Source organism: Aricia agestis, chromosome 12 (genome assembly GCF_905147365.1).
Source record: "Aricia agestis chromosome 12, ilAriAges1.1, whole genome shotgun sequence".
Classification (NCBI taxonomy): Eukaryota; Metazoa; Arthropoda; class Insecta; order Lepidoptera; family Lycaenidae; genus Aricia; species Aricia agestis.
The window spans coordinates 8646479-8659824 of record NC_056417.1 but is presented as its reverse complement, the minus strand read 5'-3'; the positions used below and the strand labels follow the sequence as shown (position 1 = coordinate 8659824).

At 39.4% G+C, this 13346-nt stretch overlaps 2 protein-coding genes across 2 annotated transcripts in view; one reads left to right on the top strand and one right to left on the bottom strand.

Moving 5' to 3' along the window:
* The window catches only part of LOC121732300 (phospholipid-transporting ATPase ABCA3-like), a 64968-nt gene extending 55070 nt beyond the window's left edge, over nucleotides 1-9898 (top strand). Inside the window, exons 15-31 of the mRNA XM_042122139.1 lie at nucleotides 545-686; nucleotides 1257-1360; nucleotides 1818-2206; nucleotides 2536-2745; nucleotides 3043-3147; nucleotides 3659-3830; nucleotides 4220-4345; nucleotides 4541-4664; nucleotides 4936-5054; nucleotides 5470-5594; nucleotides 5887-6064; nucleotides 6547-6708; nucleotides 6946-7103; nucleotides 7312-7408; nucleotides 8125-8316; nucleotides 8630-8723; nucleotides 9441-9898. Coding sequence (XP_041978073.1) covers nucleotides 545-686; nucleotides 1257-1360; nucleotides 1818-2206; nucleotides 2536-2745; nucleotides 3043-3147; nucleotides 3659-3830; nucleotides 4220-4345; nucleotides 4541-4664; nucleotides 4936-5054; nucleotides 5470-5594; nucleotides 5887-6064; nucleotides 6547-6708; nucleotides 6946-7103; nucleotides 7312-7408; nucleotides 8125-8316; nucleotides 8630-8723; nucleotides 9441-9624 — 2681 coding nt within the window. The 3' untranslated portion in view covers nucleotides 9625-9898. The remainder of the gene's footprint in view (nucleotides 1-544; nucleotides 687-1256; nucleotides 1361-1817; nucleotides 2207-2535; nucleotides 2746-3042; nucleotides 3148-3658; nucleotides 3831-4219; nucleotides 4346-4540; nucleotides 4665-4935; nucleotides 5055-5469; nucleotides 5595-5886; nucleotides 6065-6546; nucleotides 6709-6945; nucleotides 7104-7311; nucleotides 7409-8124; nucleotides 8317-8629; nucleotides 8724-9440) is intronic.
* LOC121732299 (phospholipid-transporting ATPase ABCA1-like) overlaps nucleotides 2976-13346 on the bottom strand; it is a 47531-nt gene continuing 37160 nt past the window's right edge. Inside the window, exon 32 of the mRNA XM_042122138.1 lies at nucleotides 2976-2986. The gene's annotated coding sequence lies outside the window, so the exon portion shown is untranslated. The remainder of the gene's footprint in view (nucleotides 2987-13346) is intronic.

Sequence of the window (13346 nt, the reverse complement as noted above, 5' to 3'; positions counted from 1 at the left end):
AGAATTGTTATTTGTTGTCATCGTGGTGCTAGATAAAATTATTTGTCACTTATATTGTAAGCAAAAACAGTGATATTACCTGTTTTGCATGCGTACTAGCTCATCCGACGTTACGCTAGAGTGGTTTTGCCGCCAAACGTAATAACACTCCTTTTTCATATTGACATATTACAAGGTTAAGATGATTATTTCTACCTTGCTTGAAGACTCATTCATTTTACTGTAATCAAATAAGAATTGTATTTCTGAAGTAATACAACAAATATGACGTCATTAAAAGTCTAATATCAATATTTTGAGCACTTTTTTCTATTCGACGACAGGAATTTACAAAATTATTTTAAGCCATTTCTGTTGGTCCATTAAGGTTATTGACCTTACACGGCTGATATTATTTAGGCAGTCTATTTGCCCCGAAATCATGATTTCGTGAGGCCAAAGACTTAAGCGTATTACAGAGCGCAAGTTCATTTTAAGTAGCAAAACATATTTTTAATTATGCACAGTATAATATCCACTTATAATTAACTCTTTTGCATCTCAGGATCGGAGCTAACGTACATTCTGCCGAACGAGCACGTGACGAAGTTCCCCGACATGCTCAAAATCTTTGAGGAGCAGAAGGATGTGCTTAAAATATCCAGCTACGGCCTGTCTGTCACCAACCTTGAAGAGGTGTTCATGAAGTAAGTTCTTGCAATTCATAGTTAATAATATTAACTAGCTATTTGACCGAGCTTTGCTCGGTATTCGATAAAACACGAATAAAATGATATTTTCTAAAAATGATTCCTAGCTAGATTGATTTATCTCCCACGAAACTCCCTATATACAAAATTTCATGAAAATCGTTGGAGCCGATTCTGAGATTTCAATTATATATACAAGAATTGCTCGTTTAAAGATATAAGATGATAATTCCTTTATTTACACATTAAAACATAATACAAATAATACAAAAAGAAAGGATCTACGCATTTTGGCGGTCTTACCGCTTCAAGCGGTTTCTTCCAGACAACCAACAGTTAGCGTTAAAAGATTCGGCTTGAGAAAACCATACCACTTTGTTGACTTATTCATGTACATTTGAACCCATTTAGAAATTCAAGCACGTAAGAAAAATGATATATATTACAAGACGCCATAGCATGTTATGTAGCATGGCTTGAATATGTTAATAGTTCAATCGTAACAGTCACCTTTTAATAATTATGAAGAACCTTTTGTAGTTATTCTTATATTTTAATGTGTTTTAGAGTTGGTGCCGAAGACCAAGATGTGATTTCAGAAACTAAGATTAACCACAAGGCAAAACAAAACGACATCGCCATGTATCCTATTGACGGCCAAAATGGTGTATGTAAGTACTTAAAACTCTTTAATAAAAAATCTAAGGCTACAAACTACGAATAATAAAAACTAAGGAAAAGTAACTCCGTCAAAAAACATGTTCCACAATACTAGTCAAAAAAGTGTACCTTAGGTACACATTTCAATACATTTGCAATATTTAGGTGACCTTGAGCGGTACTAGGCTGACGTTACATGACTGATGACAGATCAAAAGGAACCAAATTTAAAACGGTAATAGTATGGGAGTTACGATTCCTTAGTTTTTATTATTCGTAGGCTACAAACAATACCTTTCAAAAGTACTAAAGTGCTGTAGTTTGAAGTTTCGCTGCCACTTGCCAAGAAGTGTATTCAATGTCGAATGCGATTTCATAAAAATAATCTGAAGCTTTAGTGCCATGTATATGCCGAGTGCGGTCTAGCCTTTATAAACTATCATGTTTGACTTTTTTTTTAATTTTCAGTAAGCGAGGAACCGATAGAGAAAGTGAAGGGATTCAAATTACTGAAGAATCACATAAAGGCGATGTTCCTGAAACTCGCTTACAACACGACGAGGAACAAGCTAACATCACTTATACAGTTTATAACACCAATCATAAATATATCTATATCTGTACTTATAGCTCGGTCATGGAAGTTTATATCCCAACTACCTCCCCTAGAGTTGAGCTTGGAGAGTGGGTTTAGAAAGACCGAAACTCTCGTGTCAGAAGGATTCAATTTGACAGAGAACAGTCTAGAACGAAGAATGATGGTGGCGTTGAAAAGCTACTTCAAGAACGTCAGTGATCCCACGATGATGTTGAACGATATTGGACACATGGATCTCGGGAAGTATTATTTGAAACTGGTAAGTTTTTTAGATACTTTGTTCTTCTACTAAAAACTAGCGGTAATAATTTTAGTTTAATCATTAGAGAAATCTAGTAGATACTATCAAAGATTTAAACTATTCCTACGTACCTTGTTAAATATTAATTGGTTCATTTTTAAAACCTACAGTATCCTCTTTTTTCTAGAGAATCAAAGAAAAGTACTATAGTGGTTGGGTTATGTTAACATGTGACCATTAATAACGTCGATTATTGGCTTGACAAAACTCGACATAATATTTTAAGGCTGCCATCTGCCTATGTATCAATGTCATTGATGGTGCAATGTACACGTCATACATTTTAGAGTGCCGCGGACCTGCCCCGCGTACGGTACGAGACGCTGGTTGGCGCGACATTCGCGCCGGGTCGCGTCACGGCGTGGTTCAGCAACTACGGCTACCACGACGCCGGCGTCGCGCTCGCGATGGCGGACGGCGCGCTGCTCGCCGCGCTCAGCCCCGGCGCGCGCCTGCGAGTGGTCAACCACCCCCTGCCGTACTCCATAGAGAACCTGGTGAGTGCACGACGTAGGCACTTGGTACAGCAATACGGATGGCGGTTCTTACGATAGAACCTAGCAAGAACACACAGTCACAAAGCTATAATTACGCAGCGGTATTTTGGTCCAGCAACTATAACGCCTAGGACGTTCATATGACCTGGCTTGTATTATGAACAGAACTAAAATTATATTCATTTTGGATCTTAAAGATTTAGCTACTCTCGTGAAACTTTTTCGCTTTCTTAATTCTTTACTGGAATATCAGAAAAAATATCTTGCGAAGTAAAATTTTTTTTTCTTTATTTGTAGGTCAAAGTGATGGCTAATGGCAGCAGCATGGGTTTCCAGTTTGCGTTCAATATTGGATTCTGTATGGCTTTCGTAACGGCGTTTTTGGTACTCTTTGCAATTAAGGTAAATAACGGTCATAAAATCATTTTGTTTTTGATATATCTGCAGATGCCACAAATTTTGAAGTACTAAATATGTTATGAGAACGTGGCACGCGTCGCCAAATCCTCCGTAATTGTTTAAAAAAGATTCAGGCGCATTAAAAATTACTACACGGCGAATTGGTGTTTACTAGTGTTTACACGGTAAAAAACCTATCATATTATTATGCTTACAAAATTCATGCAAGCTTATTGAGATTATATTGTAAGGGCCTGTTTCACCGCTTTCTGATAAAGTGCCTAATAGGCTATTCACAACTTTTTTGACAGATTATCCATACTTGATCTGTCAAATTAATTGGTGGATAGCCATTAGCCTTATCAGGAAGTGGTGAAACAGGCCCTAAATGTAGTAAATTGTAGTTGTGTGAGTAGCTGGCGACATTAACTCATGTACGAACACCGCTTCATAAGATTTCCCCCTTTTTTCTAGTTCTAAAAGATTATCATTTTTAAGTGTCACGTGTTACCAGGAGCGCACGAGCGGCGCGAAGCTGCTGCAGCGCGTGGCGGGCGTGCGGCCGGCGGTGCTGTGGACGACGGCGCTGCTGTGGGACGCGTTCTGGCTGCTGCTCGTGTACGCCGGCATCGTCGCTACGCTCGCCTTCTACGGCGAGGACACGCTCAGCTCGCCTGCCGAGCTCGGTGAGTGTGGATACGTCGTAAGGGCGAGACCACACTATACTGCAGCAGAGCAGACGCGATGATACTATGTTTGTTGCGTTGTACCGCTGCAGTGTGAGCCGTTCGAAACTGCCCCGCGGCTGGCATTTAGCTTTGGCCCGAATATTTAAATTTTGAAGGGCTCATTAAAAACATTCACGTTGCAATTTGAATGTCGAATGTCCAACATTTCTTAGCTTCAACCAAAACTGATTGAATTTATAATCATTTATTAAAAATATGATCTACATCTATTTTCAATTACGCACTAAAATGTAGTGTTATTATATTGACTGTTTACGTTTTAATTTTAAATACCACATAGGGCCATTCATAAGTATGTGAATGATGAAATAACGTTTTTATTACAGGTAGAATAATGTTGGTGTTGGTACTGTTCTCGTTCGCGATGATTCCCCTGCATTATCTGGCCTCATTCTTCTTCGAAGCCTCCGCAACTGGCTTCTCGAAAATGTGTTTCATAAACATATTTACTGGTAAGCAAAGATAATATGATGAATTTGTTCGTTATATTAACACAAAATAATTAATTAGAGTCTGGATTAGTGTTAAAATATCATGCCCTCTCTTTCATACACACGAAGGAAGACAGAGATAACACGATATTCTCCAGCCTTTAATCCAGACTGTCGCAAGTAAGGCTGTTTTAAATAATATAAATCTTGTTTCAGGTTGTATGCCGTTTTTGATAACGGAAGTTTTGAGATTCCCGGTGGTCGGGAATCCATATTACGCGAATATATTCGACTGGGTCTTCTCTCCACTGCCTATTTACTGCCTTTGTAGAAGTTTCAAGTGAGTATAAGCCTAATTATAATATCAGTACACAAAAAGCAGATAATTATCTGCACATCAGACCACCTCCAGTTACTATTTAAGTGCAAGATAGATATTCACCGATAGCGACAGCGTTTAACAGCAATTTCGCCTATAGCATTGCTGAAGCAGGTACAAGCAGCCGAATGCCACACGAAATATCTTAGTAGTTTTATGGGTACGAGTAAGATTAAGTTTCGTTTTCTTTTCCGAACAATTTGTTTTAACTTATTACAAAAATTTGTTCTAGGGATATGAGTACGTCAGCGTTCAAGGTGCTGGCGTGCGACGCGCTGTGCACGCAGTTCAACACGGACAACTGCACGCGCCGCACCATATGCACCACGTTCAACATCTCCGAGTGTTGTAGTACGTGAGTCTTTATGTTTTTTATATGATTTATGCTTACCTTATCTTAGATAGATCATAGTTCACCACCTGCAAAGCTCGTGAACTTCACCTTATACCTTAATTTTTACCTTTTAATAATAAGAACGAGTAACTTCATACATTGTCCTATTACTTGTCTCTTTCCTTTTGCATCGTCCTAACCTAGGACCTTAGTACCTTACGTAAAGAGTAAAATTGTGTGAGTGAAAGAGATAGGTATCGTGCCACTGCCAGAGACTTATAAAATTGGGGTATGTGTCCCTTGTGTTATAACGAATTCAATGTGAAGATTGCACTGCTGCCCAGTCACAGATGAATATTGTTATTTACTATTGTAGAATTGTAAATTATTATTAATTGCGTCTATCGCTTTAACGACTTTATTTTATTTCAGTTGACGATGATCCGTTTTTGGACTGGAGTGAACCCGGTATTGGCAGATATCTGTTCATGATGACGTTTGTCGGTTTTGTTGGATTCACAATACTTCTGCTCAAGGAATATGAAGTTTTCCACAAGGTTTGTAGTTGTTATTTCATTAATATAAGACTAACATTTTTATTGTATTCAATATTCATTCAAAATAATCTTTGAAAATAATAAAAACTAAATATCCAAACTATAATTTAAGTAATAAAAAGCCTTAGATTATAAAATTGCATGTGATTTTTATGCCCATAAAGTGACTGTACCAACGTTAAAACAGACTTAACAAAACACAAAATCCTATGATATCTGTATACTATCCAGATTTTTAGTAAAATAATTACATTACACATCCAAGCAGTAATAACAAAAACGATCACAACAGTTTACTCAACGGCGCGTACGCATGCCGGACGCTCGCGAGGACGAGGACGCGGACGTGCAGGCGGAGCGGCGCGCGGTTCGTTCGTTACCGCGGACGGAGCTGCCTCGATACAGCCTCGTTGCCACCGACCTGTCAAAGTACTATGGCGACTTCCTGGCTGTGGATAGACTCACTTTTGGTAAGTTGAAAAAAAAAAGCAATAACAACAGTTTACTCAACGGCGCGTACGCATACCGGACGCTCGCCAGGACGAGGACGCGGACGTGCAGGCGGACCGGCGCGTGGTGCGTTCGTTACCGCGGACGGAGCTGCCTCGATACAGCCTCGTTGCCACCAACCTGTCAAAGTACTATGGCTTGACTTTCTAGCTGTGGATAGACTCACTTTTGGTACGATTAAATTTTCATCTTAAATCATGTAAGTACTAATAAAATTTGGATTTGCAATTACAGTGCTTTCAATGATATTTTAGCACTTGAATAACATTGATACGAAGTAAATGATGAGTAACAGCGTTACTTAATTTTGATTACGGATATGATATGCAAAAGATGGCGGCATTAGTTCCGACATTTGCTAGGCCCGAAATCCTAGTCAAACTATGCATTACAACTTTCTCCACACCATAAACCCGCAAACCTATTAAATATTTTTATACAGCGGTACGAGCGGGCGAATGCTTTGGTTTATTGGGCATAAACGGTGCGGGCAAGACGAGCACGTTCCGTATGCTGACGGGCGACGCGCGCGCCACTGCGGGCGCCGCGCGCGTGCATGGCTACTGTGTGAGCACACAGCTGCGGCAGGTGCATAGGCTTATTGGTGAGTTGTGACACAACTATTACGTATTACTGGGTATAAACCCCACGGCAAATACAAAAAGTACAGGCGCGCCGAACGACTACCTCCACATGCATTTATGGATGTGCCGTACACGTAAATAACTCTGTATATCCGTTCTTCTCTTGATAGTTGTAACAAATAAATATTGTTTTTTAGATGTATGATGTGTAAATAATGTCTTTGTTGATGTAACCATTTTCAAACATTAACCGTCAGGCTACTGCCCGCAATTCGACGCCTTGCTGGAGAACCTGACCGCGCGCGAGACGCTCAAGATATTCTGTCTGATGCGCGGCATCCCCGTCAGCGTGGGCTCCGCGCGCGGCATACAGCTCGCCGAGATGTTGGGATTCATGAGGCATTATGATAAAAAGGTAGGCATACTGCTATAGCGTTTGGTTAGAGCAGTCTTTCCCCAAGTGGGTGATAACGCCCCCTTTTGGGCGCTGAAGGTATAAAGGGTATAAGTTTGGAGACGACAAGAATGATGACGTGTTTACTTTATTTGACCCAAGAGAAAATAGTGATTTCTTTTTCGCTTACTGTCACGGTTTTGTATATTGAAAGTACATTATTGTACAGGTTCATGAATGTAGCGGAGGTACGAAAAGGAAAATCAGTACAGCGCTAGCCCTGTTGGGTGATTCACCGCTCGTGTTCTTGGACGAGCCTACTACAGGTAATTTTAGGATTATTCGTTTCTTCTTTCGTTCTTATAATTTGTAATGGTCCTAAGGATAATTTATGCTGAGGTCATTGGTATTTATGAAACCGCACTAAACAAACCGACGTTGCAGCTGAGTGATGTGGCACGTTACGACCAAATGTTTTTTAATGAAATCATATGAGGTGCACTACGCGACACAATACTATGGCGTCAGTTCTATGGCAATTGATGTGCCGCGTCACACCGCTGTAGCGTAGTGTCGCTTATTGCGGTCTCGCCTTAAATCTAAAAGGATTGACGCATGCTAAGTGATACATCTTAACTTCTCGAATACCGGGATGTCAAAATTCTATTGAGCCTCAAATATCGCGTTGTATGGCGCCATTTAAATTTTTCTAAACTTTTTTTTGAAGTTTCACAAAATTGCGCCAATCAGCAACTGATTTAGTACGTTCTTTTTGTAGCCAACTTCATACTCTTAAAAATAATGCATAGAACAAACGAAATTAAATCTTATACACACTAAAATAAGCTATAAAACAGCGTGAGGTCGAGTGCATCAGGTGGCTCAATATCGAGCGGGTGGTACACAGAGGTATTTTACGGGTTGCTCGTTATGGTGTCGGTGGGGCTCAAGAGGTTTAGACGCTGAGAGTATATCAGCTAAGATGAGCATTAAATAGAAGTTTGAACTCGGTTTATAAATATGGGTTTACAAAACCTTGTAGGTATGGACCCAGCGTCGAAGCGGCGCGTGTGGTCGAGCGTGATGTGCGCGGTGCGTGGCGGGCGCAGCGTCGTGCTGACGTCACATAGCATGGAGGAGTGCGAGGCGCTGTGCTCGCGACTCACCATCATGGTCAACGGACGATTCAGCTGCCTCGGCCCGCTGCAGCATCTCAAGAATAAGTTCTCACAAGGTACAGTCATTATTATGTTCTCGGCTACCAACGGCGCCCCTGCCCCCTAGTGCATAGATGGCGTTACAAAAGTCTTGGTGTCAGTATGCGTCGCACACGCAAAAAGGGGCGGGGCGGTAATGAATATCAAAGTTCTATATCGATTTTTTTCTGTTACAAAAAAATATACGATTCGAATATTATATCAAAATTAACAGAATCCGGCATAGATCCTCCTTTTTTGGAAGTCGATTAAAGCTATAAAATGACGTTTTTTCAGAAAAATATTTGTGACAATATAGTGCAGAACTTAATGCAGTATGTGTGATTTCAGGATACACGTTAATCGTGAAGTGCAAAGGCGGCGTGGATAAAGATGGCACCGTTAACCAGTACGTCATGGATAGATTTAATGACGTCAAACTCATGTAAGTATAAGTATAAAAACTACAGATAATATATTATTATTATTTTTAATGAGACTTGAATATTGTATAATAACTAGCTGTCCCGGCAAACGTTTCTTTGTCATATAAAGTATTTCGCCCGTATTATTTTATTGAAGTGGCTAAATAAGTATGTCACCATGGCAACGTCCATCGCTATCCCGTCGCACAAACAATGGTCGCCGTCAGTCTCGAGTTGTAACAATTTACTATTATTTATTCAACAAATGCACTTATCAATATAATAAGTACCCAGTAGCCGATTCTCAGACCCACTGAATATGCATATAAAATTTGGTTAAAATCAGTAAAGCCGTTTCGGAGGAGTACGGGAACGAACATTGTGACACGAGAATTTTATATATAAGATATTCAAGTCTAATACCATTTTATTTTTTACCATATTACTATAATACCATAGACATAATCATATTTCGAAACAGTTTATACCTACTTATTTTTGTAGTATTGGCTCAAAGTATATAGTAACTTTTGTTGCTTACAGTAGCGAATGACATTATAGTAATGGGCAATTTTTATTGGCCATATTCACCGACTATACGAAACAACACATGAATTTTTTTCGCCTGGTTGCCTTTCAGGTTGTGCTTTTCCTTGCCTTATAAATTGCGCTTAAACAGGATCCAATTTCCACAAGTATACATTCAGAAACCTTATTGTTCCTATTTTTGTTTGCAGTGAAACATACCTCGGTATAAGTACTTACTACATAAACGATACCAACCTTCCCTGGTGGCAGCTTTTCGGCGTAATGGAAGAGGCTCGCAAACTGTACTCCATAGAAGACTACTCCGTGTCACAAACCACCCTAGAACAAGTGTTCCTTAGATTCACCAGGCTACAAGGTAACGCTAACGAGTAATAATGGTGCATTTTAGTTATACTCGATTTATACGATCTTAATTTGTACGACAAAATGTACGTTGGCATACAGACGACTGGGAACTGCGAAAAAATGATTGAAACTTGTTTTGTCTTACGTCAAGTGGCGTCTGGCTATGCCCTATGTTAAGGCTGAATTTAGTGTCGCGCTGTCACGCTTATGGCCCGAGATGTTGATTTTTGACTAGGAAGCGTTTAACGGTCTCTTATTTCATACATTTCGATTGCACCGAAACTGAAAACAGAACTAACGAGTTGGCCGACTCAGAAGAGATGTCGAAATTTATACGTTTGACGTAGTATCACAGAATACATAATTAGTACCATACGGTACAGAAGTTTCACTCCCGAGTTTAGGTATGATAAACGCAAGCGTCCGGTCACCGGACTAATCTCAATAGGCTGGCACTTTTGTATTCTGTGGCTGAGCGACTCGCGCGCTCGTCGCCCGGCCGCCACGCCGCCGCCCGCCGCTCGCTTGACAGCCCTGGCAGATTGAAGCGAGACGGTAGAAAGTCATTGTACTATGAACGCTAAACGCAGTGCAAAAGGTTGAAATTAGGTTGTTTTCCAGAATAGTAGGTAAATATCTCGGCGATTTCGCGCCGTTTGTATGGAAGTGAGACAGGCCTGGTAGTATGTCATATCGGCCAGCGCGCGCAATACTTTATGCGTTTCTCAGCATTGTGAAACATGTTCAAACTGACAGTTGAGCCCAACTCGCGTATATTCGCCCGTTTGTTTGAAGTCGAGGTACTCCTTAGTTCTGCCAGGCCTGTCCCACTCGCGCGTTTAGGTATCGAACTGTAAGTACCCCTTTAAAGGGGCAGATCACAAGGGACTCACAAGCGAGCGGTGACGCGCGCGCAAAATTTTTTCGTCGCATATATCAACGTACTGATTTAATCGCTGTGACAGAATCGTTATTAATCTGATAAATATGAACAATTGAAAAAAGTCAAAGAAATATTTCATTAAATTAATTTAAGACTTTAAAATACAAAAAAAAGATAAAAAAAAATATACAAACATAGCAAATAAACCAATTTGTTACAAACAAACCGCATACTACACATAAATAAACACAAGTTACTATGTCTATGTTTAAGTTGTAAAAAATTCCTGACCAGCTACTACACTACCTACGAATATAAAACTATTATAAAATATACGTTGGGTTACTAAAATTTGGTTATTACTATAAAAAAGGTTGCTATTAGTAGCTATAGTAATTAAAAGAAGATTATTTTATTTCCTAAAAGGTGACAATCTTGATTTCGTCAGAAAGGATACCTCTTACGCGATAGAAAGACAGCGCACATGTAGGCAAATATAATAATTGTAGGCACCTAGCACTGCGCGGTCGGAATTTGAACTTTATAGTATCGCAGCATGAGTCGGTTTTTTTAAACGGGTTTCACGAGTGGGGATTCTGTTGGTACTACTAATATATATTCTGTGGTTCTGCTTACTCTGGCGCACCGCGCAACACAGACAAGGGGTCAGTTTTAGCCCCATTGGGGCATCATGATTCATGATAGATATCCAAGATTGACACCAAGATCGCGAAGCTGTCTATAGTTTGTCCGTCGATCTTGGGCCAAAATGGATGACGCATTTTATAATTGTAGATTTGTCGCTTTTCAGTCGCTTTTTTCCGGTTCTCGACCTCAGTGTGCTAACGCCAATAATTTATGTCAATTTAGTTTTAGACCTCGTCGCATTGCCGATCCCCTTTTACATAGTATTGTGTAATTACCCTACTTAAAAGGATATTATTATGGTGCGTCTTATATGGCAGAACTTAAGCTTGGGCAATATGAAAGTAACGTTTGTTTACTTCTTTAACTGTACTTACAAAGTGTACTTACGTTGTGTACTCATCTCTTAAAACTCTTACGTCTCAAATATTTTTATTTTAACTTGCTCATCTAGTTCTGCCAAAGTAATGAGGGGGCGTAATATCTCACAAGTGAAAAAGTTACTTTTATTTTGTTATAAAAGTTCAGTGTATAATTTTATTTTGATCTTAAGAGAATAATTAATGTACTGCTTCTCCTATACAATGTAAATCATCGTTTACAAGTAGAGCTATTTGATAAGTATATATACAGGAACGTAATTTTCTATGTGTTACATGGTCCGTAGCCATTCACTTAAATCTCATTTAAAACGGGTTATTATGAAATTTATTAGGAGTTAAGATATTGATGTGATGTTCTACGTATGGGGATTTGCATGGGTCGGTTTTCGACGATAAGACGAGTCGCTTCTCCGTCTCATGCTCGATTTATACGGGTGACTAACTGGTCGATTTTAGCCGCGCGGCAAGTCACCAGCCGAATCGCCTGTCCAAGCCGAATGGCCACCCCATTTACACGTATAAATTGCAGCAAGCGATCGCTTGCGACTGACCGTTTGCACGGTCGATTTTAGTCTCCAGCCGCATGCGGCGTAGTCGAATTGCCATTTAGACGGTCGATTCTCGCCGTGCGGCGTAAATCGTGCAGCTTTAGTCACCCGTGTAAATCCAGCATCACGGGTTAAACCAAAATCTATTCGCGTTTAGTAAATAAGGAAAAGTCTAAGAAACTCAATGCTTCTAATGATGCATTAATACGCCAATTTCGACATAACATGTATGATTTATTGGCAATTGGCATTCGCTGTTTCATAAAGGTGAGACCGCACTAAAGCTACATTACGCGGCAGTAAGTCACGTCGCGGCCAAATATTCTTTGTATGAAATCGTATGAGCCAGCCGCACTACGCAGCACTCAGCAGCGACGCTACGCGAAACAAAATATCAGTTCTATGAAACGTGAATGGGGATTGTCCATTTTTTTTTAATTTTGCTCATTACAAAAACATTTCGAGGAATAAGGTCAGTGACCGTTTTTCTGTATATAAACGAAAAAAATACCCATTAGTTACTTATATTTTTGAACAAATACGTTTAACCTTTGTTTGACCTTCAATGGCGTTAAATTAGCAATAAATTCGACCAACATTACGTTTCGAACTTTTGGTAAGCTTCTCGTATCAGCTTTCACATAATGAGAACTTGCATTTGACGAACCAGCCATTATAAATAAGATTGAAAGGAAATTTAAAACATATGCAGAGGTCAATTGGCGGCCGATGATGACGTCAGAAACTTTAAAAATTTATTGAGAAAAAACTAGCCAATGAATTTCAAAATTATTTAATATATATTCTTAAAATACCCTATTTTAACGAAAAAAAATATAAAAAGTACATGTGATTTTTTTTTGGACAATGCCCATTGTCGCGTCGCTGCAGCGTAATCTAGCGTAGTCCGGTCACACCTTAATCGTAAAAAGATTATTATAGGGCCGAATAAGTTTCGTCGTGCGGCAGAAGCCGTGGACGAAAATCGACCGATGTGATTCCCGCATTATTACTACTCCTTTGTAGTAATATTTTGTTGTATTCGAAATATTTACATGTGTATTAACTATCGTTTGTTGAGGTAGTATTTTGTGGTTCATACTTCATATTTGCATCATTGCATATTATGATACAAATATTGTGTCATGAACCTCGTCCTGCAGATATAATAAATAACGTTTAGAAAAGTGTCAATGTTGTGATTAGCTCTTGAGCTAGCTAAATAATGTTCAATGTTTCTTACTTTTTACAAAATATCGCTTCTTAACAGCGATAAAATGGATATACCTA